This window comes from Rhea pennata, chromosome 7 (assembly GCF_028389875.1).
Source record: "Rhea pennata isolate bPtePen1 chromosome 7, bPtePen1.pri, whole genome shotgun sequence".
NCBI classification, from domain to species: domain Eukaryota; kingdom Metazoa; phylum Chordata; class Aves; order Rheiformes; family Rheidae; genus Rhea; species Rhea pennata.
Genome location: NC_084669.1, coordinates 14,932,298 through 14,955,671, shown reverse-complemented (window position 1 = coordinate 14,955,671; position 23,374 = coordinate 14,932,298). Strand labels below are relative to the sequence as shown.

At 71.5% G+C, this 23,374-nt stretch overlaps 3 protein-coding genes across 5 annotated transcripts; 1 reads left to right on the top strand and 2 right to left on the bottom strand.

Annotated features, from left to right (window-relative positions):
* Positions 1-315: 315 nt before the first annotated feature.
* SFXN3 (sideroflexin 3) lies at positions 316-3,899 on the bottom strand. Its single transcript, XM_062579644.1, has 11 exons — positions 3,822-3,899; positions 3,018-3,184; positions 2,666-2,836; positions 2,409-2,507; positions 2,063-2,138; positions 1,556-1,641; positions 1,018-1,145; positions 870-919; positions 724-773; positions 574-621; positions 316-499 (listed from the first exon to the last, which is right to left on the bottom strand). Exons 2-11 carry the CDS (start codon positions 3,179-3,181, stop codon positions 403-405), a joined length of 969 nt encoding a protein of 322 aa, XP_062435628.1. The 5' UTR covers positions 3,182-3,184; positions 3,822-3,899; the 3' UTR covers positions 316-402.
* Positions 3,900-5,508: 1,609 nt separating this feature from the next.
* PDZD7 (PDZ domain containing 7) lies at positions 5,509-12,521 on the top strand. Its single transcript, XM_062580437.1, has 16 exons — positions 5,509-5,704; positions 6,005-6,145; positions 6,683-6,857; positions 7,187-7,363; positions 7,473-7,620; positions 7,834-7,894; positions 8,204-8,629; positions 8,961-9,164; positions 9,403-9,444; positions 9,672-9,823; positions 9,937-10,028; positions 10,168-10,259; positions 10,355-10,426; positions 10,757-11,254; positions 11,592-11,692; positions 11,965-12,521. Exons 1-16 carry the CDS (start codon positions 5,509-5,511, stop codon positions 12,112-12,114), a joined length of 2,727 nt encoding a protein of 908 aa, XP_062436421.1. The 3' UTR covers positions 12,115-12,521.
* LZTS2 (leucine zipper tumor suppressor 2) lies at positions 12,398-22,174 on the bottom strand. Of its 3 annotated transcripts, none has more exons than XM_062580441.1 (5): positions 22,156-22,174; positions 16,154-16,639; positions 15,075-15,644; positions 14,256-14,525; positions 12,398-14,071 (listed from the first exon to the last, which is right to left on the bottom strand). In XM_062580441.1, exons 2-5 carry the CDS (start codon positions 16,598-16,600, stop codon positions 13,418-13,420), a joined length of 1,941 nt encoding a protein of 646 aa, XP_062436425.1. In that variant the 5' UTR covers positions 16,601-16,639; positions 22,156-22,174; the 3' UTR covers positions 12,398-13,417. The 3 variants fall into 3 exon arrangements, with proteins under 3 accessions (XP_062436425.1, XP_062436423.1, XP_062436422.1); XM_062580439.1 differs by lacking the exon at positions 22,156-22,174 and adding an exon at positions 20,471-20,535; XM_062580438.1 differs by lacking the exon at positions 22,156-22,174 and adding an exon at positions 19,254-19,293.
* Positions 22,175-23,374: the final 1,200 nt, after the last annotated feature.

The following is a 23,374-nucleotide window of genomic DNA, read 5'->3' as shown; positions in this document are numbered from 1 at the left end:
GAACAGCCAAAATCGCGGCCGAGCGGGGCGCAGACTCCCCGTCCGTCGGCCATCGGGAGCAGCTTTCGGGGCGGCCCCACCGGAGCACGCCACGGCGCCGAGCCCCGAGCCGAGCCCCGTGCCTCCCCGCAGCCGCGACGCCCGGCGCCGCGGGCCGCGTCCCCGGGCTCGGGCAGCCCCGCGCCAGCCTGCTCCAGGGCGCGAGAGCACGGCTCCGCGGGCGCGGGGGGCCCCTCGGCATCCCGCTCCGAGGACCTGCCCGAGCTCGTTCGGGAAGGACCGGCACCACGACGCAGACTAACGCCCCGGACGCCGGGACCTACGGACACACGACAGCCAAGGGAAAGCAGCGGCGTCCCCGGAGGGCCGCTGCGGGGCCGAGCGCGGCGGCGGCGGCGCGGCTCAGAGCCCCTTGTTGAAGAAGACAACCTCCACGCCGGGGTCCTTCTCCCGGATCCGAGCTCGCGCTTGGGGCTCCAGGCGGCTCACGCGCATGGAGCTGCGGAGGCGAGGCGGACTCAGCGCCCGGCGCCGGGGCAGCCGGCGCCGCCGCCCGCCGGGCCCCGTCCTTACCTTTTCTGGGGGAAGAGCGCGCAGCACAGCGGCGTTGCGAACACCAAGCTGCGGAGAAGTGAAAAGCGCGGCGGGCAGAGCCGTGGGGGGGGGCGGCCCCCGCGCGCCCGGCTCCCGCGCCCGGCCCCACACCAGCACCCCGGGGCTTACCAGAGTCCCACCAGCCCGACCTGCAGGGGCGCGTTGAGGTACGGGTAGCGCTGCCAGGGACAGGCGGAGGCTTCGCGTTAGCAGGTCGGCGCCCACCGCCGCGGCGTGCCAGCCGCCCCCCTCCCCGTACCCGGACGCGGCCTCACCTTCAGGAAGGCCCTCTTCTCCAGGGCGTTCATGATCACCGGCGGGATGGCTGGGGCGGAGGAGAAGGCGGTGAGCTCCCGGCGCCCGGAGCGGGGGGGGGACCGTCGCCGGCCGGGCCAGCCCCCCCCGCACGCCGCGGGCACTCACCCATGGCCGGGGCTGCCATGCCGATGCGCGACACCACCACTTGGAAAATGGCCTTCTGCGCCGCGGCCGTGGACTCGCCCAGCCGGTTGCCCTCCTCGTCCGTGACGGGGATCCCCAGCTTCAGCTCCCTGCAGGGAGCCCGGCGGTGAGAACGGGGCCCCGGGGCGCCCTGGGCGCGATGGGGCCGGGCCGGGGCACGGCTCAAGGGCCCCTCGCCACGGAGGGCTGGTCTGTTCCCACATTCCCTCCCCCTGCGCTGTGTAATCGGTGTCGAGGGGGGAGGTCGCAGCTGCAGACCACGTTTACACCTTGGTGGGGTCCCCAGGGCTGCCCGGCGATGGGGAGGGGGAGCTCGCAGCTGGCACTGACCAGTAATCCCTCGGGATGCGGCCAGGGCTTTGCGCCCTCTAAACCAAGCCGCCCCCAGGCCTCAGGGTCACGCGAAGCCTGGGGCACCGCCGCCCCGACGTGTCCCGGCAGGGCCTGGCGTACCCCAGGGCAGCAGCCCCAACGCTCCCGCTCGGCCCCGGCGACTCACCGCTGCCGCATCAGCGGGATGTTGATGCAGTTCGCGGCAGCCACAGCTGCAAAAGGCACATAGCGGCCGATGATGGCTGGCAAGTGCTGAAGGAGAAGAGGGGCACGTCAAGGAGAGGCTTTACCAACAGGTCCCTGCAGGACCCCGGGGTGTCCTAGCCCCGCTGGGGCAAAGCCATTCCCTCCTTCCCCTCAGCGCCCAGCCCAAAGGGTGGCTGATCCCCATCGGGTGCGCCATGTCCCCTCCCAGCCCCAGGGGGGCCCAGGGGTGAAATCAGCCTGGGGAGACCCAGTCAGGGCTTCCCCAGAAAAGATACGCTATCTCTGGAGACATTGCTGGGAGAGGTCCCTTATGTTCCCCCCCCAAGGTGGCCCCTTTTCTCCCTGCCCTAGGCAATGGGGTGAATTCCCAGCTCAGCTCATGTGGGGTTAGGTAGTGGGTACACCCCATGGGGAAGTTCTTAGCAGGGCCACGAGCCCTGATCAGGGGTGGCCAAAGGTCTCTTACCTTGGTGAGAGATTTGAGCCCCAACGCAGTGACAACTGCGCCCGTGGTGGCGCTCACGTAAGCGGTTCCCAGCTGGCTGCAAAAGTAAGAGGTGACATCGGTGAGCCCAGGTCCCCACCAGCCCACCAACCCTTGGGAGATAGGACACACGGGTTCCTCTCCCAGTTCTGCCACCGACCCACCAGACAGCCCTGCTCTTGTCCCTTCACCTCTGGGTGCGCCAGGTCCCCATCGCCGCAGCTCATGGCCCCCTGCTATTCAAGAAGCTCCTTGCGAGGCACAAGAGGTGCCGCCAAAGCCCCCAGCATTTTGGGGGTCCTGGGGGGCAATGCAGAGGGACGCTTACCTGGGGGTGATGGGTGCATCCCCGCTGCGGTTAGTGTAGTTGACGATGGCATTGAAGGACTGGTTCACCCACTGCCAGAAGAGCACAGCTGGTGTGGTCCTGCCAGGGACAGTGGGGTGCTGGCATCACCAGAGGCTCCCACCAGCCCACGGTCCACATGGCATGGGTTCCCCCCCCCCCAGGTATGGGGCATGCTCCCCCTCCTGCACCCCGGGGGCATCGAAGGCAGCCGGGATGGGCAGGGAGGGCCGCGGTACCTGTAGAAGGTCAGCATGCACCCAGTGATGGTCATGTTCATGGGCACCTGGGCCGACATGCGCCCAATGAGGAGCATCTTCTCGCCAGTGTCGGGGTGGAAAGCCGAGTCGTAGACGTACTTGGCCCGCCAGAGCTGATCCTCCGTCAGCCCCGGGGGCACCCTGCCTGCTCTGCGAGGCAAGGGGCAGAACCAGTCAGACCCCCACCACCATCCTCCCCACCACTGCCAGCCCCATGTGGCACAGCTCAGCACTCCAGAGGTGCCGGGCGATGCCATGGGGCACGCCGGGCTAGCACCTCAGCCCCACGGCCCCATCCTGCCCGGGCTCCAGGGCTCAGTGCCCCACGCACCTGTAGTCCTCCACCACGCGGCGGGCCTCCTCCAGCGTGGCCCCGGAGAGCAGCAGGTTTCGGGGGTCCGTCACCATGAAGAAGTGCTTGGCCCGGCCCTGGAAGGTGCTCTGGTCCCAGCGGGGCTCCCGGATGTTGATGGTTGCAGGTAGCGCCGGGGCCATCGTCTGGGGACACGTTGGGGGGGGGAGGAAAGTAGGAGGAGGCACCCATTGCCCCCCCACCTAGCCCCTTTTGGGCTGCTCTGGATTTATCCCCCAGGGGAGGGGACGGGGGAGCTGGGGGTATCTTGTTTCACAGCAGGGCTGAGGGGGGACCCCCAAGCTCACCCGGCACCTCCCAGCTCGGGAGGACCCCAGAGTTGCCCCCCAACATTAACCCCCCCCCCCCCGGATATATCAGCTAGGAGCCCTGCAATCCCCTCCCCTGGGGGGGATTGGCACTAATCTCCCCTCCCCCCGCAGGCCCAGCCCGGACGCCTGGGCCCCTCTCGCAGTCCAGCCCGGATGCCTGGGCTCCCGGTGAGGATGGGGGGAGGGGGGCCGTTAGCGAAGTCCGGTGCCGGGGTGGGGGGCTGGGAGGGACTGCAGGGCGGAGGAAGGGCGCCAAGAGGAGGGATCGGGCCCCAGGGCGCCGAAACAGCCCAGTCGCCCCCCCTCCCCGCCCCGTGACATTCCCGTGGGGTGAGTCACCCTCCCCACGCACACGCACCCCGCCACCCCCCACGCCGGGGCTGGAGCGGGGCCGCGGGCGGGGGGGCCACAACCGCCGCCGCCCCCCCACCTCCCCCCCGCGGGCACTCACGGCTTCCTGCGGTGCCTGCGCGGACGCGCGGGGCGAGGATGGCGCCGGCCGTGGGCGCCCGCCCCGCCGCCGCCCCCGCACGGCCCGGCCCGGCCCGGCCCGCTGACGTCCCGCCTCGTCACCGCCGCCGGGGCTGGCCCAGACGGGCCCAGCGCGGCCCGCAGGCCGCGGCCGCTCAGCCGGAGCCCCGCGCCCGGCTACGTGCGGCGCGGCACGGCGCGGCACGGCGCGGCACGGCAGCATGGGCACCCTCGGGGGGGGTGGCGTGGGCGCGCTCGTGTTGGCGCGCGCGCGCGGGGGGGTGTGCGTGTGAGCGCACACGCGTGTGCACGGGGGGTTGCGGGGCTGCCCCTGCGCCCGCGCGCGTGCAAGCGCGCTTTGCGCTCGTGTGCGGGGCGCTGGGCGTGCAAGCGCGCGCTGGTGCCGCGCGGGCCAGCGCGACACGCGCGCGTGCAAGAGGCGCCCACGCCGCCGAGCAGCCCGCGCCTCGGTTTCCCCGGCGGCGGGGGCACGCGGGGGCGGCCCGCTGCCAGCCCCCCCCCCCCCGCGGTGCGCGCTGCCGGCCAGGTGCGCATCACCTGAAACCGCGGCCACGGCGGTGTCGGGTTCGCGCTGCTGGCGCCCGCGCCGCGCCGCGCACCGCCTGCGAGGTCACGGCGAGCCCACGGCCGGGGAGTGGGGGGGCTTACGGGGGGGGGCAGCGCCGCCGTGGCCGGGGGAGGGAGGGCTATGGGGGGGGGCACACCGGCCTTAGTCACCCCGCGCTGCCCCCGTGCCTCAGTTTCCCCTGTGCCCGGTGGGGAGGAGGGGTGTGGGGCAGCCCCCATGGTGGGGGGCGGCGCGGCGGGCTTTGCCCCGTGCACCCCGCAGGGTGGGGACTCCCTCCGCCCCCCCCGCCACCCCGCGGCAGCGCTGGGGGGGGGGCAGGACAGCCCCCTTCCCCCCCCCGCCGCAGCGAGGACAGCCCCGGCCAGGCCTGATTGACAGCTGCAGCGCCCTATGGCAGCGCCGGCCGCGCGGGGCCAGCCAATAGCGGCGGGCAGCGGGGGAGGGGGGGCGGGAGGTGATGCCCCCCCGCACTGCTCCTGCCCCCCCCCCCCCCCCCCCCGCGCCGCGGCGGCGGCTCCGCGGGCGGCACCGTGGGCGCAGGTGAGGAGGGCGCGGGGGGGACGCGGCCCCCTGCCCCCCCCCCCCCCGGGGCGCGGGGGCCCGGCTGCCGCCGCCGCCGCGCTCGGGCCCGGCGGGTTTTTCCCACGCGTGGAAATCCGCAGCGGCTCTAGCCCGCTCGGGCGCAGATCCTGCGCAGAGGGGTCCGGGGCTGCTGCCCCGCGCCGCCGCCCCTCAGCCCAGCCCAGCGGTGCCCGCGGTCACCCCCCCACCCCCCGGGGGGCTGCGACACCCCCGCGGCGGCGCTGCGATGGGGACGGGAGCGGGCGGCGGGTTCACGGCGCCCCCGTTGCTTGTCGCCGCTGCAGGTCGCGCCGCGGCGCCCCAGCGCCGAGCACCGGCAGCGCCGAGCACCAGCAGCGCCGAGCAGCCGCCCGCCGCGGCCCCGCGCTGCTGAGCGGGAGCGGGGCCCCGGCCCGGGCATGTGCTGCTGGGCCGTGCCATGCGCCCCCCCGGCCGGCGGGCCCCCCCGGCCCAGTGAAGACCCGGAGGCGCGGACGTCGGGGTGCCCGGCGCCGCCATGGCGCACGGCTCGGACGCGGGGCTGTCGGAGATGACGGCGGCCAGCCGGTCGCGGAGCTCCAGCAGCGAGGCCAGCCTGGCCGCCCACTGCCTCCTGAGCAAGCAGAGCCGCCTGCTCAACGGGGCCGCCCGGGGCGGCAGCCGCGCCGCCTCCCCCATGGGCCGCGTCATCCTCATCAACTCCCCCATCGAAGGTGCGTGGGGCGCGGGGCGCCCTTCCGCGCCGAGGCCCGCGGAGGGGGTGGCCCGGACACCGGGGTCCCTGAGTCTGGGGGAGGGTGGCCCGGCAGGGGAGACCCCCAGCCTCCTCTTTGGGCAGCGGTGGAGCCCCTGGCTCCGAACCCAGCCTGGAGGCCTGGGTCCTTAAGCTGTTGCGAGGCGCTCAAAGAGCCACGTCCCCATGTTGTGCTCCGTTTTTCCGACACGGAGCCGAGCAGGGCAAAAGCCTCTCTCCCTGTGTGATCGGCCACGCGTCCCGGCCCCTGTCCCCACAGCCAGCAGCAACGAGAGTGACATTATCAACGCCATCACGGTGGAGAAGAGCGTGGACGGCAAGCTGGGCTTCAGCGTCCGTGGTGGCTCCGAGCACGGGCTGGGCATCTTCGTGAGCAAAGTGGAGGAGGGCAGCGCTGCTGGTAAGGGGGATGGGGCAAGGGACACAGGTGGGGACAGACGTGTACCACCAAAAACCCCCCAGGGAGTTCCCATGGACGTGGGCACCATGCAGTGCACCATCCTGCTGCCTGTGGGAGGGACCAGCTCCCACCACTGCAGGTCCCCAAGCCCAGCACCCCAGTACCCCTGTTATGGCACTGCCTGTACTCACCATTCGGTCCTCCACCTTCTCCGGCTGCAGCAGTTTCAGGCTGCCCACGGAAAAGGGCTGGGACAGAGGCATGGGCAGCCCTGTGCCGATGGCTCTGAGCTCCAGTGGGCCATCCCTGGGCCACAATGAGTTGACAAGTCTCCCATCCCCACTATGGCCTCGATGCGATCGCTGGGGACCTACATCTCCATCCGCATGGGGGTCACTCCCCCAGCCTGGGTGCTCCATGAGCTGGGGCCTCCCAGGTGCCCCTGGCATCACCACCACACCAGACTTTGCGTGCTCCTGGGGCCAGCACCATGCCCGTGTGGATCGGGTGCCTGGCTGAGCTGTGTGCCCCTCGCAGAGCAGGCCGGGCTGTGCGTGGGTGACAAGATCACAGAGGTGAACAGCGTGAGCCTGGAGAACATCACCATGAGCAGTGCCGTCAAGGTCCTCACCGGGAACAACCGCCTCCGCATGGTGGTCCGACGGATGGGCCGTGTGCCGGGCATCAAGTTCTCCAAGGAGAAGACAGCCTGGTGAGCAGGGCATCCCCCGCACCTGGACCCCCAAAGCCCAGCACCATGGAGGAGAGCACAGCGGGGATGCTCTGAGAGAGCTGAGCGTCAGGGCTGGTGGGTGGCAGGACAGGGGAGGCCCACGATGAGGCACAATGATCTGTGGGGTAGGAAGGACTGGAGCAGGCGGAGTGGGTACAGGCCTGCGTGGGGGACTGGCCCCGTCCCTAACCCCAAAGCCATCCTTCCCCTTTGCTCTCCTCGCTTTGGTGGTCCCAACGGCCTCGAGGAGGACGAGAGCTGGACCCCAGAGCCTCCCTAGCTCCCCGCAACACCATGCCATGCCGCAGGGTGGACGTGGTGAACAGGCGCCTGGTGGTGGAGAAGAGCGGCTCGACACCATCAGAGAGCGGCTCCGAGGACGGCCTGCGGCGCATCGTCCACCTCTACACCACCTCCGACGACTACTGCCTGGGCTTCAACATCCGCGGCGGCAGGGAGTTCGGCCTCGGCATCTACGTCTCCAAGTACGGCCGCCTCGGGTGCGGGGGGTGTGAGGCTGCCCGGGCAGAGATGTAGGGCAGGAGCAGGGATCTGGCGAGGGCTCGGCCCCATCCTGCCCCCACGCTGCCCTAGGGTGGACCCCGGGGGGCTGGCGGAGCAGAACGGCATTCGGGTAGGAGACCAAGTCCTTGCAGCCAACGGAGTCAAGTTCGAAGACATAAGCCATAGCAAGGCAGTGGAGGTGCTCAAGGGGCAGACCCACATCATGCTAACCATCAAGGTACCCTTGGGTGACGCAAGGTGTCCGTCCGTCCGTCCCCGTGCCGGGCGCTGGCCTGGCGCCCACGGCGGGGTTGACGCTGCCGCGGGGCTGGTTGGGTTTCAGGCTGGTGGGGGGTGGGGGGGGATGCATTATTCATGGCCGGCACCGGGATCGGGTTCGCCCGGGACAGCCGGCGCTCGCTGACCCCACGTCTTCTCCCTCTGCGCCTAGGAGACCGGCCGGTTCCCTGCCTACAAGGAATTGGTGGCCGAATACTGCTGGCTCAGTCACTGTAAGGGCAGTGCCGTGTGGGCGCTGGACCCCCGGGCTGGGGGCTGGCACGCACCAGGGGGGCGGGAGCCCCTCGCAGGGCTGCCTGGTGGGGAGGGAGAAGGTCCAAGTGCCACCTGAAGCTCCCTCATCCCACAGCCTCGTGGTCCCCCTGGACCTGTGGGCTCCCCTCCTGGTCCTCTTAGGGGACGTGGTGATCCCCATGCCATGACCGACAGCGCGGTGGCCCCCACGCGTCCGTGTCCCCCCATGGAGGGGCACCCGGCGCCCCACGGGGTGTCACCCCTCGTCCCCCTCGTGCTTTTTGCAGTGACCAACGGGCAGCTGCAGCAGCTCTCGCAGGCCTCGGAGACCAGCTCCTCCATCTCGTCGTACTCGTCGGGGCCGGCGCCGGGGGCGGTGAACGGGCTGGGCACGGCGGCCCCGGCCCGCACCGTGGACGTGGCCATCTCCACGGAGGACGGGCCGCGGCGGGGCTGGGGCCAGGGCCGGGAGCGCGCCGAGCGGGCCATGCAGACGGAGCCGGCCGCCGAGGGGCTGCCGGAGACGCGGCGCACGGTGCGGCCCCCCGAGCTGCTGCGGGACACGGCCATCCGCGGGGGCCAGGGCGCCCGGGAGCCCCCCGGCCCCGTCCAGCGCCGGCCCTTCGCCCACTCGCCCAAGACGGCGCTGCTGCTGGCGCTGAGCCGGCCGCGGCAGCCCATCACCCGCTCCCAGAGCGATCTCACCGTCGCCGGTAGGCGCCAGCGCCCGGCCCCCTGCCCCCCCCCCCCCCACCCAGGCGTCCCCAGCCCCGGGCACCCCTTAGCTCCCACGTGGGTCCTGCCCCCTGGCACCCTATAGCCCTTGCTGCGCAGGGAGCCCACCCACGTGCCCGCACTCTTCCAGCCGGCGTGCCCCAAAGCGCGGACCCGGTGCTGGGGCTCCCCTCCCTGGCCAGCACCCCCCGGCCGTGCCCCACGGCTCTGCCCCCAGCTCGCAGCCCCTTCCCTGCGTGCCGTTCGGGGCGGGCGGCGGGTACCCTGCTGTGCCCCCCATGCCCGACGTCCCCCCCCTTCTCTGCCCAGAGGAGAAGCGGAAGAAGGAGAAGCCGGAGGGGCTGGGGGTACGGGGGGCCCCCCCCGGCCTGCACCGCTCCAAGACCCTCGTCAACCTCTTCTTCAAGGGCGGCCGCGCCACCAGCCAGAGCTGGGCCCCCCCCGGCCAGGAGCCCCCCGCGCCCGACCGCCGGGCACGCGCCAAGTCCGTGGGGCGCCCCGACGAGGACCGAGGTACCAGGTCGGGGGACGGGGCGGAGCGGGACGCTGCTTTGGGACAGTTTCTCCCACCACCGCCACCACCACCACCGTGGTCACCTCCGCGGTGACCATCCAGCCGCCGGCACCCGGGGCAGCGTGGGCCGGGGGTCCCCGGGTGGGCCGGGGCGCGCGGGGCGGCTTTGCCCCCCCCTCGGCCGGCGATGCCCAGGGCCGTCCCACGGGCGCTCACCCGTCTCCCTCTCCCTTGCAGCAGGCGCCGTGCAGAAGTTTGTCATCCGGAGCCTGAAGCGGGGTAACGGGGGTGCCCGTGGGGGTGGGGAGGTCGAGGCTGCATGTTGGAGGGGGGGTGCGGGGATGCCCCCGCTGTGCCGCCCGCGGAGCCGGGGGCGCGTGCGTGCGGACCGAGCCCGCGGGCGCCGGCGGGGCGGGCAGGGGCCGTTCGGGGAGGTCGCTGCCCCCCCCCCCCCCATGCTCTGCCCCGCTCTCCCCCCCCTCTTCCCGCCCCCTTCCCCCCCCCAGAGAAGAGCCGCCGCGGCAGCATCCTGGGCCCCGTGGCGCCGCAGCCCGCCGCCGGCAGCGAGCCCGACGCGCGCCTGCCGCTCATCCGGGACGCCGCCGCCCGGCTCCTCGGCCCCGACGAGGTGGCGGCCGTGCTTCGCCACTGCACCCGGGTACGCCCGGCGGCTCTCCAGCCCTCTTGGGGGGGGGGGGTAAACTGAGGCACGGGGCGGGTTTTGGGGGGGGGGGACACGCAACCCTGCTGAGGGCTCGTGCTGTGCTGCAGTACCTGCACGAGGGCAGCGTGGAAGATCTGGTGAGGCCGCTGCTCGCCATCCTGGACCGGCCCGAGAAGGTGCTGCTGCTGCGTGACGTGAGGTGGGTGGGCGCCGCGGGGCACCCGTGGGTGCGGGGCCGTCTAGCCTGGCCGGCGTGCGCACGCGTGCCGCTCGGCCCCGGCGGCGGCTGCTGCAACGCGGCCCCCCCACCCCCCCCCCGGCCGCCTTCACCCTCGCAGGAGCGCGGTGGCCCCCACGGACCTGGGCCGCTTCGACAGCATGGTGATGCCCCTGGAGCTGGAGGCGTACGACGCCCTGAGGAGCCGCGCAGGTAGAGCCTGGCGTGGGGCAGCGCCGGGGGGCAGCCAGGCCCCCCCCCCCTCCTCCACCCCCCCCCGGCTGACCCACCGCCCTCCCTGCCCGCAGCGCGGCCGCCCGCCCTGCGCCCGGCCCATCGCGACGTCCCCCCCAAGAGACACCTCATCACACCAGTGCCTGGTGAGCGCCGCCCCACGGCCAGCCCCACGGCCCCGAGGGCTGTGCTGCCGTGGGGGGCACCGGGAAAGAGGGGGCGGGGGGGAAGGCTGAGGGTGGAGGGGTGCGGGGGCGGTTTGGGGATGGAGGGAGCTGGGAGCTCCAAGGATGAGGGGGCCGGGAGAGGGGGGCGTCTGGGGCCACTAGGTGCTGGGGATGTTCTTGGGTGCCGTGGGTCCTTAGGGTCGGGGGAGAAAGGGGGAGCCAGGGGAAGAGGGGTCAAGGGGGGCCCTGGGAGCCGGGGGAAGAGGGGTCGGGGGGCCCAGGGCAGGGGCTGAGCCGCTCCCGTTGCAGACTACCGGGGCGGGTTCCTGCTGAAGCCGGCGGGAGCCCCGGAGCCGGAGGAAGCCGGGGGGCTGCAGGGAGGCCCAGCCGGGCCACGGGCCTCCCCCAGCCCCCGTCGCTCTCGCCCCCGCACCTACACCCCCCTCCCTGACGTGCCAGTGGATGCCTACGCCTGCGCCAGCGGCCCCCCGCCCGCCGCGGGGCCCGGGCCCCCCAACTGGCTGCTGGCGGAGCCCCCGGGCGAGGGGCGGGGGCGTTCGCGCAGCCCCCGACCCACCTGGCGCCAGGAGCCCCACGGAGGGGCCGAGGCGGGCGAGGGCGCCCGCTGCTCCGCGCCGGGGAAGCCCCGGCGGGCCCGGCCGCCCCTCGGACCCCTCTTCGGGGGGCCGGGAGGCGAGGCGGGGGCCGAGCCGGCCGCCAACGGCCCCGGGGAGGCCGGGGAGGAGGAGGAGGAGGAGGAGTACCGGCTGCTCACCGTCACCCTCTCCAAGCTGAAGCACTCGCTAGGTGCGTGGCACAGCCGGCTGCCTGTAAAGGGGGGGGATAGGGACGTGGCTTGGGGACACGTCCCCCTCCCCGGATCCCGGTGCCCTGGCACAGACACCCTCGGCGTGGACGGGACGCCGCTGGCAGGGGATGGGCACTTGAGGGCACAGGGGCCCCAGCAAAAGCTGGGCACTGCCGGTCCCTGCTCCTCTGAGCGACTGGGGTGGGGAGAGGCGTTGCCCCTGCTCCGTGCCCTCACCCTCCAGTTGTGTGGGTCCGACCACAACCAGCCCGGGGGGTCGGGGGGAGGAGGCGGGGGGGGAGGGCCTGGGGCTGGGACATTGCGGCTCTCTTGCAGGGATCAGCATCTCCGGCGGCATCGAGTCGCGGGCACAGCCCGTGGTGAAGATCGAGAAGATCTTCCCTGGGGGAGCTGCCTTCCTCAGCGGCCTCCTCAAGGTATGGGGCAGCTGCCCCTGGGGGGAGCCGGGCATCGCCCTGGGTTGGGGCGGGGGCCAGACTTGACCCTTTGTGCGCACCCCTTTCTCCCTATACTGCACAGCCAAGTGGGGCAGCAGGGAGGGCGTTAGGGAGGGGATGGTCCAGCAGGGACCAGGCATGTGGGCATCCCCTTCCCCCGGTGACATTCGGTGCTGGCAGCCCCAGGCCACCCCAGCAGTGGCCCTGTTTCACCCCGCTGTCGTCTTTCTTTCTCCCCCCACCGGGGCCAGGCTGGGCACGAGCTGGTGTCAGTGGACGGGGAGAGCCTGGAGCACGTCACGCACCAGCGGGCCGTGGACATCATTCGCCAGGCCTACCGCAACAAAGCCAAGGAGCCCATGGAGCTGGTGGTGCGGGTGCCCGTGGGCCCCTCCAAGTGATGCTGCACCCCCCACCCACCCACCCACACTCCGGGAAGCTTTCCCACATCCCAGAGAAGCCGGCTCGTTCCTGCAGCGAGCAGCGGCCGGTCTCAGTGCAGCAGGAAAAGGGGCACAAGCGACGGAGCACCCCACGGCCTGGGCACAGAGGAGCTGCCCACGGCAGGACCCACACAGGAGCACCCAGAGGCAGGTTGGAGATGCAAGGTGGGGGCAGGCAGCACCCAACCCCGCGCCAGACACACAGATGTGAGGCTGGCCTTGGAAAAAAAAAAAAAACACAGCCAGGAGCTTGTTTTTAATTGGCATTTCCGGGTGCTACAAGGACAAGCCAGGCTCTGGAAATGGGACACAACCGAAATAAAGTATAAAAATCCCCCCCTGGAGCCAGGGGCAACCAAGCCAGAGCTGGGCACAGCCAGGCTTTTCCTTTGGTTTGACTCCATGGGCGCAGCTGGGGGCAGAGCCTGCCGCCCAGCTCAGCCCCTCACCACCCTTGGGGGCACCCCCCCCCCCCAGGACCCATGCCTGGGGCCCCAGGCCCTGAGAAATCCCCATAGTGTCCCCAGCCAGCGAGCAGTGCTGACTCCCCCGGGCACTGTGCCCCTCACCCCTTGGCTGAGCAGGCCAGGCATCACAGGGGCACAGGCCAGGCTTTCGGGCGGGGGGGGGGGGTGCAGGGGGTGAGGGCATAGGAAAGGCACTGAGGGCAACGTGCCCCACGGCAGGGGTGATGGGGCCACACACAGGCAGGGTGTGAGTTGGGGGCAGGCGATATGTTTTGGTAGGTCCTATAAAAATAGAGTTATTTAAAATGGCACAGAAACGAATCCCCTGACAAACACACTGGGGGTGAGGGGGGGAAGGCTGGCACAGGCAGGGACGGGCACAACGTCCCCTCTGGAAGTGGCAGAGTAACAGTGCCAGGAGGGAAGGGGGGGGGGGACAACACAGCCCTCCTGCTACGCAAGGTGACCCTGGCTGAAGCCAGCACTGCTAATCCCCTGGACGCTAAGAGGATCAGCAGGAACCGGCTCCAGGCAGCCCCAGGACCGGGCACCCACCTGGCCCAACATCTCCTGGGCATCCCCTTGCCACAGTGGGTGCCAACACAGCCTCACTCTAACACCCTGATGCTGAGGATAGAGCAGCACCTGAGGTCTCTCCTGTCCCCTCCCAGTGCCAACAGTCTCTGCATAGCAGGGGGACAGGGATCCCTGATCCCAGCCCCAAGGCTCCCAAAATCCAAGGGGCTGGAGGCGCCCCCCTACCATCTGTGAGCGGGGCCAGGACAGGCAGCGGCTCAGATCTCAGTGGCCGTGATCTCCTCGAAGGGCGGGTCGGGGGGATCGCAGGGCTCAGGTGGGGGGTCCTCGCCCTGGAGCCGGAGATGCTGGAGCCGCTGCTCGAGCCGCCGGTTGCGGCGGTACATCTGGATGTAGTTGTACTGCAGCTGCTTCTGGTACCGGATGACCCGCTCCTTCTCGCCCTGCCACGTGCTCCGCTCCCGCTCGAAGGCGTCCCGCTGCTCCTGCCCGCGCTTCCGCTCCAGCGCCACCTCGGCCCGCAGCCGCTCCAGCTGCCGGCGCAGCCCCACGGCGCCCCACGCCTCCTCGCCTGGCTCGGGGCATCCCTCGCCCAGCTCGGGGCAGCGTCCGCGGGCTGCTTCCCGCAGCCCCGCCACCTCCTGCTCGAGCCGGCCCGCCTTGGCGCGGAAGAGGTCGGCCTCGCTCTTGCGCCGCTGCAGTTCGTTGGCGCACACCTCGAGCTCCAGCGCCTTGAGCCGGGCGGCCTCCTGCAGCCCCAGGGCCTGCTGCTCGCCCGCCTGCAGCTCGGCGCGCGCCTCCCGCAGCTGGGCCCGCAGCACCAGCAGCTCTGTGCCCCGCTGCGCCAGCTCCGCCTGCGACTCCTTCAGCTGCTGCTTCAGCAGGGAGATCTCCCCCGACTTCTGGCAGACCTGGAGGGGGAGCAGTGGGTCAGGCGCTGGCTGGGCCCCCGCACCCCCCGCTTCCATCTGGAGCCACGTCCCTCCACCCCACCAGCACAGGGGTGCCCCAAAGGCCACTCCAACTGTCCCCCCTCCTGGCTGAGCTTGCCAGCACCAAGCGCCATGATGGACAAGGGGCCCCAGGGCAGCTCACCTCCCACTTGGTCTCTTCAAGCCGTGGTCCGAGCTCAGTGTGCTCCCGCTGGAAGGAGGCGCAGCGCCTCTCCAGCAGCTCCCGCTCCTGCAGCAGCTGGGCAAAGTCCTCCTGCAGCTGCTTCTTCTCCTGCTGGAGCTGCAGGACCTGGAGCTGCAGGACTTGCTGCCCGCGCTGGGCCTGCTGGGCCGCCTGGCGCACCTGGGCCGCGCAGCGCTGCCGGAGCCCCTCCAGCTCCTGCTCGCAGCGTCGCTGCTTCTCCTCGTACACCTGCGCACGGTGCAGACACTGGGCATGCAGCATGGCACCCCACATCCTCCCCTCCCGGTCAGCGTCCCTGGAGTCCCTCATAGGACTCTACAAGGACTTCCCCTTCCCGCTCCACCAGCAGTAGGGAGAACACCCCATCTCCAAGCCCACACAAGAAAGGATACCTTAAGGTCCATAACAAGGGACCCCACAGGCCAGGCAAGGGCAACGCAGCATACCTGGCAGATGGCCAGGGTCCCCACAGTCCATATGAAGGCCCCCCATGGACTGTATAGGGCTTCCCCAGCCCCGCCACCAGTGGGAAGAACCCCCCCACTCCCAGGCCCATACAAAAGATGCACCTCCCAGCTCCATATAAGGAAGCCCAGTCCGCATGAGGGTCCCCAAAGAAGCTGCATAGGGCTCCCCAGCTCCACTGTCAGTGGGGAGAACCCCAATTTGCAGGCCCATACAATCCCTCGGGTCCACACAGTGCAGCCCTGGTTAAACCAGGGTCCCCACAGTCCATACAAGGGCCCCCACAGGCCAGGCAAGGGCAACGCAGCATACCTGGCAGATGGCCACCTCGTTCTCATCCAGGCTGTCGCGCAGCTGCTGGAGCTCGGCCTCCCTCTCCCGCAGCTTGTCCTCCAGCTCGCGCACCAGCAGCGCCTCATCTCCGGGCAGGGGTGAGCGCCCGCACGACCCGCTCTCCGAGGAGGGCCGGCCTCGGCCGCTCAGTGAACCTGTGCTCTTGCTGGAGGACGAGCGCCCGCTGTCCGAGTTGGAGGGGCCAGCCAGCGGCCGGTAGCCTCCCTGCGCGTCCGAGTGGCCGTGTGGGGTGGCCGAGAGGGCGCCCGCCTCCGTGTGCTGGCTGCACCCCGTGCTGTAGGTGGGCAGGCTGGACAAGGAGTTGCGCCCCGAGTCCGAGAGGGTGCCCGAGTGGCTGCTGGTGCGGCAGCTCAGCGAGCCAGGTTTGTCGGTCCCAGTGGCCCCCAGCAAGTGGGTGAGGCTCACCTGGCTCTCTGAGAGCACCGGGACCCCCGGGCGCGTGCCCAGGTTGGCTGGCCCCGGAGCAGTCCTTACTTTGGGTACCACCGGCTTGAAGGCCATGGGCCGGATCAGGGTCTTCTCCACATTCTGCAAGGGAGAGAGGTGAGAGCGTGGTGCTCAGGGGAGCTGCAGCCCTCCAAAGAGGCTGCCTGGCAGCAGGGCTGCCCCAAGCCTCAGTTTCCCTAGCTGCAAGGCTAAGGATGCTGTCAAAGCACCTCCCTTTGCCAGGACACTGGGGAAACTGGGAAAAGGCTGGGTGATTCCCCCAATCCTGTCCCCACACGCAGCAACTTGAAGGTGTCCCCAATCCAGACACTTTCACACCCCAAGGGAGGACAACCCCAATGCCCCACCAGCTGCTCTCTGCTCCAGCCCCCCTCCATGGTGGGAGGGTTCCCAATAGATCTCACAGTGCATCCCTGGCACAAGGAAGGGGATATCAAGAGCACAGACACCGTTATCTCCTCCTAGGACAGCAGCCATGTCCCAGCCCAGGTACAGATGTGCACTGGACACAGGGCTGACAGCCCCAGTATGGCACAGGGTACGAGGGAGAGACCCCAACATTTACCCACCCCACTGTCACCCCACCTTACCTCCTCCAGCTTGCCAGAGACGGGGACAAGCTTGGGAGGAGGCCCACGGATGTTGCCGCTCTGGGCTCGGTCATCCCGGGCCTCATCCGAGTCGCTGCAGGGACTGACAGGAGAGGCAGCTTCCAGCCAGTCTCCATGAAAGCCTTCATTGGCATAAGCATGGGCGACGCCGGGCATGGCTGAGCAGGGCTTCTTGGGGGGCAAAGCATGGAGCAGGGGATCCTGGGGGGTCACTTGGAGCAGCCCGTCCTGCTTGCGGAAGGGACCAGAGGGCCCCCCCTCAGAGGGCTTGCAGGAGCGGTCGTGGCAGGGCCGGCTGGAGATGAGGCTGCCGACGCTGCCCATGGCGCCCCGGGCGGCGGGCGGCGAGCGGGCAGCGGCACGGAGTTGCGCGGCCCCCTCAGGAGCAGCTTCGATGGACACGGGCAGCGTCTGCACGATGGCCATGGCTGGGGGGCCCCGGGCGGGCAGGGGCGCGCGGGCAACCTGCAGGGAAGAGACGCGGCACCTTGAGCGAGCAAGCACAGCGCCTGGGCTCCGTCCCACCTCGCAGCCTGACGGCACCTAGAGGTGCCTTTCACCCGATGGGAGCCCCGGCGCGGCCAGGAGCCCCCCGCAGAGCCCCTGGCCCCAATAACGGGATCCCACAAGGGCAGACGGGACAGGGACCCTGCCATGGGTGGGCACAGGGACGCTCCCGGCCCGCCCCGCAGCCCGGCTGCCGTCTCTAATCTCATCAGCGCGGCATCAAAGGCGGGCGCCGGACGGCCGGAGAGGGAAGCGTCAGGCAGAAGGAGACGTCAAGCGAACCAGAATAAAACAGGGATTAGCCGGGGGGGGGGGGCAGCACAGCACATGCCGGGGCCTCCCGCGCCAGCGATGCTTCCCGGGGCTGGACGCGGCACCCCAGGCAGGGAGGCACGGGGAGAGGACAGAGGGTCCCAGCTACAGGAGAGGGTCCCTCAAACCAGGTCTGCACCCCACAGCCCCGTTTCTTTAAGGGCCCAAGAGGACCGGCCAGCCCCTGCCCCCCCTCGGCCCCCCAGGCGTGAGGCTGAGCTGGCAGGGAGCTGAGCCCCTAAAACGATGGACCCCCCCGTGACGCGCCTTCAGTGGAGCTGCGTCTTCGTGGCCAGGAGAAAGCGCCTGTCTGGCACAAGCGAGCCCCACGGCTCAGCCAAGGGGGCACAGAGCCTGGCAGAGCCTCAGCCCTCAGCAGGGTACCCCTCAACCCAGCATATCGGGGGGCCAGAGCACCATTTGAAGGCCACAAGCACCAAAAACCCACCTCTCCTTTCCAGGTCTGGGATACCCCAGAGAGCCCCCCCCCCCCCCACCACAAGGTTGCCAGCCGGGCCGGGGTGCTTAGGGGGCACACAGAGGTGCCAGCTGCACTGGGACACTTGTAGGGCTGGCAAGAGAGAGCCCCCAGGTTGGGACTCAGGGTTCAGATCCCATCTCCCCTCTCCACATTACAAGTCACCGACATGGATGGTACCTCACAGCCTGAGGGTCCCCCAACTCCACCCCACAGCTCCCATTAAACCAGGCCTGTCCCCCCCCCCCCCGAGAAAAGGGGCAGCATGGGGCTAACAGGGGTACTGCAGAGCCCCGAGCCCCACTTCGCCCTGTGCAGAGGCAAGACCCCAGCGTGGTCTGTGCCTCAGCTTCCCTGGACCTCCACGAAGCACCTTCTGCAGGCTGCTGCCAGCAATGGGTTCATCCACCAGCAGCCTGCCCCCAGCGCCCCCCAAATCCAGCCCCACGCCGCTCCCCAGCCCTTCCCAGTGCCCCCCACCCTTCAGTGGCAGCCCCAGCCTAAGCAGGCGCGAGCTCCGCCGGCCAGCAGGTGAGGGACGCCGGCCAGAGACCCAGCAAACTCACAGCACTTGCGCGTCCAGCCCTGCAGCCCCGCGGGCCTCGGGGTCCACGCTCCCTGCCCCACATCACCTCCCGCCCACACCGCGTGGGGCGGAGGTCAGAGCACCAGCTCCCACAGCCCACACCAGCTGGGACGGAAAGGAGGACGCGGCACCCTCCAACGGCCCCATCCCTCCTCCACGGAGACGCTACCCGAGCCCCACAGCAGCGGGCTGCGCCTCCCGGCGGAGCAGCACACAGGTACCCAGAGGGGCTGTGGGGCCCCGGGCGGCGCCGTGGGGCAGCATCGATGCGCTCCCGCCCCTCGCCGTGCCCTGGCGCGACCCCGCGATGGGAAACCTGCCAGAGCTGCAGGCAAATCCCGCGAGGCCCCGGAGAGCCGGCTGCCGGGCAGCCTGCCTGCCTGCCCGCCCCACAGTGCCCACTGGCACAGCCCCACAGGCAGCGGGGGGCAGCCCCACACAGCAGGTACAGCCGCTTGCTCTGCCCCATAGCCCCTCCACAGCAGCCTGCCCCACCAAACTCTTCACAGCTCCGTGCCCCCACCATTCTCCCACGGCCTGTCTCCGTACCCTGCCCCACAGTGTCCGGTGCCCCCCACGCTGCCCCACAGCATTGTCCATGTTGCCATGTCCCTGTTCTCTGCCTCACAAGATCCAGTACTCCCCACCCCCTACCCTACATCACCCACTACCCCACAGCCCTATACCCCAACCTCCTGCCCCACAGCATCCTGTATTCCACACAAATATAACCCTACACCTGCTGCCCCACAGCACTCGCTGCCCCACAGCCTATACCCCAAAACCCTGCCCCACAGCACCCACTTCTTCACCCCCCTTTGCTGCATACCTCCTGCCCCACAGCACCCACTACCTCACAGCTTTATACCCTAGCCCCCTGCCCCACAGCACCCACCACCCCACACCCCTATACTGCACATCCCCTGCCCCATAGCACCCACTCCACACCCCCCTATACTGCACATCCCCTGCCTCACGGCACCCACTACACCACAACCCTATACCCCAACAGCACCCACTACCCCACACCACCGCTCCGCAGCGCCCAGTGCCCCACCACGAGCCCCACACTCCCTCCATGCCCCCTCCCCCCTCCCGCGGCCCGTGCCCCCGCACCGAGCCGGGCCCCCGGCGGCGGGGCCGGGAGGGGGCGGCGGGGAGGGGACCGGGCCGGACCGGGCCGGGCCGCGACCCACCTGGGCCGGGGCGCCCCATGATGCGCCCGGGCTCGCTCGGCCGCGCCGCGCCGCTCCGCCCGCCGGGGTCGGCCCGGTCCCGCCCCCGGCCCGCCCCGGTCCCGCCGGGCCGCCCCGGTCCCGCCCCCGGCCCGCCCCGGTCCCGCCGGGCCGCCCCGGTCCCGCCCCCGGCGCCCTGCACCGGCTCCGCCGCTTCGCCGTGGGGCGACAGCCCCACGGGCCCCGCGTGTCCCTCCGGCTCTGCCCCCCGGCCCGATCCGCCCACAGCCCCCGCGTGGGGCCCCCCGCGAGGCCACGGAGCCGGAGCCGGGACCCGGCGGGCCCGGAGCGGGCAGCAGCCAGCTCCCGCCCCGGGGGTGCGCTCCCGTGAGCTCCCCCAGCCCCTGCCCCACACTCGGGGGGCAGCACGGCCGGGAAGTCCCCTCGGGGCAGGGAGCAGCTCTGCGGGGCCAGGGCCGGCCCCACAGCAGGGGGGTCGCTGCGCCTCGCCACCAGGTGGGGACCCAGAGCCGGTAGAGCCCCCTGCCCCGCCGAGGCTGCCCCCCGGGTGCCCCCCGCCCCCTTCGCAGCCGCCCGCAGAGGGGCAGAGGGGCAAACGCAGCCTTCGCCAGGGCCTGCAGAGCCGCCGCCTCCTCCTGCCCCTCCGCCACGGGGGGCCGGGCGGGGGGTCTCTGCCCCGACCCGGGCTGCTGCCCCACTGCTGCCCCCCTACCCGCGTGGGGCGTCCCCAGCCCCACGCTCGTGCGGGCAGGGAGGCGTTTGCACCGGGGCCGAGCCTGCCCCGCGGCAGCCGGTCTCCCCACGGCGCAGCGTGAGGTGGGGGGCAGCCCCCCACTCCCCCCCCCCCCTCGCAGCTCCCAGGCGGGGAAAGGCCTCCTCGCTCCGGATCCTCCCCAGCCCGTGGGGCGCGGGAGCGGGGGCCGGGAGCCCGCGGAGGAGCGGGGCGGAGGGCGCCCACCGGTGGGTCCTGCGCAGCCCCACGGCGCGCCGCCTGCCCCCCTTCTCCAGCCCCGGGGAGCTCATGCAGCCGGCACCGGGCGGGAGGGAGGGGGGCTGCCGCCCGCACCCCCCTCGGTCTCGCCCGCTGAGCCGTCACCCGAGACCGATCCTCCCACCGGTGCCCGGGGAGGGGGGCGGCGTGGGGGGCGGCGTGGGGCGAGTGCGGGGGCAGCCCCCCGTGCCCCCCACGGCCGCGCCGGGCGGCCTCCTCCGCTCACCTCGCCGGTCGCTGCCCATGCGTCCGGCCCGCCCCGGTGCCCGCGCGGCTCAGCCGGCCCCTGCAGTGGGGCAGAGCAGAGGGTCAGGGCGCGAGCGGAACACCCCTCCATAGCTGCCCCACACCGCTCCCTCCGCGCCCCACGGAGCCCAGCCTGCTCCACAGCACACCCCCCCCCCAAATCCTCCTCTACCCCACAAGACCCCCTGCTTCGAAGCGCCCCATAGGGCACTGGGGTCCCTGCTGCCCTACAATGCCCCCCCACAAAGTGCCCCACAATGCCCCCAAGCGTCCTGCAGAGATCCCAGGCCTCTGCTGCCCTATAGCCCCCCCCACAAGTGCCCTGCAACACCTCCAAAGGGCCCCCATAGGGCTCCTAGGCCTCTGCTACCCCCCAGTCTCTCCAAAGAGCCCTCACAGGGCCCCACGGAGCTTCTAGGCCTCTGCCACCCCATAGCTCCCCCCAACTGACCCACAGAGCCCCCAGAGTGCTCCCACAACACCCCAGAGTGCCCCACAGAGCTTCTAGGCCTCTCCCACCCCATAGCTCCCCCCAAACGGACCCACAGAGCCCCCAGAGTGCTCCCACAACACCCCAGAGTGCCCCACAGAGCTTCTAGGCCTCTGCCACCCCATAGCTCCCCCCAAACGGACCCACAGAGCCCCCAGAGTGCTCCCACAACATCCCAGAGTGCCCCACAGAGCTTCTAGGCCTCTGCCACCCCATAGCTCCCCCCAACTGACCCACAGAGCCCCCAGAGTGCTCCCACAACACCCCAGAGTGCCCCACAGAGCCTCTAGGCCTCGGACACCCCACAGCTTCCCCCAACCAACCCACAGGACCCCCGGAGTGCTCCCACAACACCCCAGAGTGCCCCACAGAGCCTCTAGGCCTCGGACACCCCACAGCTCCCCCCAACTGACCCACAGGACCCCCTGAGTGCCCCCACAACACCCCAGAGTGCTCCACAGGACTCCTAGGCCTCTGCCACTCTGCAACATCCCCAAAGTGCCCCACAACATCCCCCCAGTGCCCCCACAGGCCCCCTAGGCCTCTTCTGCTCATGGCCCCTCCAAAGTGCCCCACAGGACCCCCAAACTGCCCCACACAGCTCCTGGGCCTCTGCTGCCCCCTCACAACCACAAAGTGCCCCACAACAGCCCCAAAGGTCCCCACGGAGCCCCCAGGCCTCTGCCGCCCCATAGCTCCCCCCTAAGTGGCCCACAAGATCTGCGAAGGGCCCTCACAGCACCTCAAAGTGTCCTACAGAGATCTGGGGCCTCCGCCACCCCATAGCTCCCCAAAGAGCCCCACAACACCCCCAAAGGGCCTCCACAGGACTCCCAGGCCTCTGCTGCCCCACAGCCCTCCCCCAAAGTGCCCCCACAGGACTCCTAAGCCTTTGCTGCCCCACGGCCCCTCCAAAGTGCCCCACAGGACCCCCAAAACATCCCACAGAGTTCCTCGGCCTCTGCTGCCCCACAACAGCCGCGAAGTGCCCCCACGGGACCCCCAGGCCTCTGCCGCCCCACAGCTCCCGCACAGTGCCCCACGGCGCCGCGCGGCCTCCGCCGCCCCACAACGCGCCGCAGCGCCCCGCGCCAGCCCCGCAGCGCCCCCCAGGGCCCGCAGGCCGCTCCCGCCCCACGGCGCCCCGCTCCCGCCGCGCCGCCGCCCGCACTCACGCGCCGCCGCCGCCTCCCGGCCCGGCCCGGCCCGGCCCGGCCCGGCCCGCGCCAGGCCCCGCCCGCCGCCCCGGCCCGGCCCGGCCCGGCCCGGCCCGGCCCCCCCGCGCCGCGCGGCGGGAGCCCGGCAGGGGGGCGCCCTACGGACGGGCGGCGGGCAGCGACGGCAGCGCGGGGCGGCTTCGCAGTGGGGCGGGGCACACTTGTGGGGGGCTCTGGGGCTGTGCGGTGCAGTGGGGGGCTATGGGGCTGGGGGCTGTGCAGCAGGGGGCCGCGCATGGGGGCTATGGGGCTGTGCGGTGCAGTGGGGGGCTATGGGGCTGGGGGCTGTGCAGCAGGGGGCCGCGCATGGGGGCTATGGGGCTGTGCGGTGCAGTGGGGGGCTATGGGGCTGGGGGTCTGTGCAGCAGGGGGCCGCGCATGGGGGCTATGGGGCTGTGCGGTGCAGTGGGGGGCTATGGGGCTGGGGGCTGTGCAGCAGGGGGCCGCGCATGGGGGCTATGGGGCTGGGGGACTGTGCGGTGCAGTGGGGGGCTATGGGGCTGGGGGCTGTGCAGCAGGGGGCCGCGCATGGGGGCTATGGGGCTGTGCGGTGCAGTGGGGGGCTATGGGGCTGGGGGCTGTGCAGCAGGGGGCAGCGCATGGGGGCTATGGGGCTGGGGGACTGTGCGGTGCAGTGGGGGGCTATGGGGCTGGGGGTCTGTGCAGCAGGGGGCCGCGCATGGGGGCTATGGGGCTGGGGGACTGTGCGGTGCAGTGGGGGGCTATGGGGCTGGGGGTCTGTGCAGCAGGGGGCAGCGCATGGGGGCTATGGGGCTGGGGGTCTGTGCGGTGCAGGGCACTGGGAGGCTGGGGCTCTGTGCAGCAGGGGGCAGCGCATGGGGGCTATGGGGCTGGGGGACTGTGCGGTGCAGTGGGGGGCTATGGGGCTGGGGGTCTGTGCAGCAGGGGGCAGCGCATGGGGGCTATGGGGCTGGGGGACTGTGCGGTGCAGTGGGGGGCTATGGGGCTGGGGGTCTGTGCAGCAGGGGGCAGCGCATGGGGGCTATGGGGCTGGGGGGCTGTGCGGTGCAGTGGGGGGCTATGGGGCTGGGGGTCTGTGCAGCAGGGGGCAGCGCATGGGGGCTGTGGGGCTGGGGATGCTATGCAGTGGGGGGCAATGCATGAGGGCTAGGGGTGCTGTGCAGTGAGGGGCCTCGCATGCAGCTATGGGGCTGGA

Excerpts from the sequence above, each read along its gene's own strand:
- SFXN3 (XM_062579644.1), bottom strand. The coding sequence starts at position 3,181 with ATGGCCCCGGCGCTACCTGCAACCATCAACATCCGGGAGCCCCGCTGG. Across the intron at positions 1,642-2,062 it reads GGCTCAAATCTCTCACCAAG|CACTTGCCAGCCATCATCGG; the intron begins GTAAGAGACCTT and ends CTTCTCCTTCAG. Across the intron at positions 622-723 it reads GTCGGGCTGGTGGGACTCTG|CTTGGTGTTCGCAACGCCGC; the intron begins GTAAGCCCCGGG and ends ACTTCTCCGCAG.
- LZTS2 (XM_062580441.1), bottom strand. The coding sequence starts at position 16,600 with ATGGCCATCGTGCAGACGCTGCCCGTGTCCATCGAAGCTGCTCCTGAG. Across the intron at positions 14,526-15,074 it reads ACGAGGTGGCCATCTGCCAG|GTGTACGAGGAGAAGCAGCG; the intron begins GTATGCTGCGTT and ends CACCGTGCGCAG. Across the intron at positions 14,072-14,255 it reads TTGAAGAGACCAAGTGGGAG|GTCTGCCAGAAGTCGGGGGA; the intron begins GTGAGCTGCCCT and ends CTCCCCCTCCAG.
- PDZD7 (XM_062580437.1), top strand. The coding sequence starts at position 5,509 with ATGGCGCACGGCTCGGACGCGGGGCTGTCGGAGATGACGGCGGCCAGC. Across the intron at positions 6,858-7,186 it reads TCCAAGGAGAAGACAGCCTG|GGTGGACGTGGTGAACAGGC; the intron begins GTGAGCAGGGCA and ends GCCATGCCGCAG. Across the intron at positions 9,445-9,671 it reads CATCCGGAGCCTGAAGCGGG|AGAAGAGCCGCCGCGGCAGC; the intron begins GTAACGGGGGTG and ends TCCCCCCCCCAG.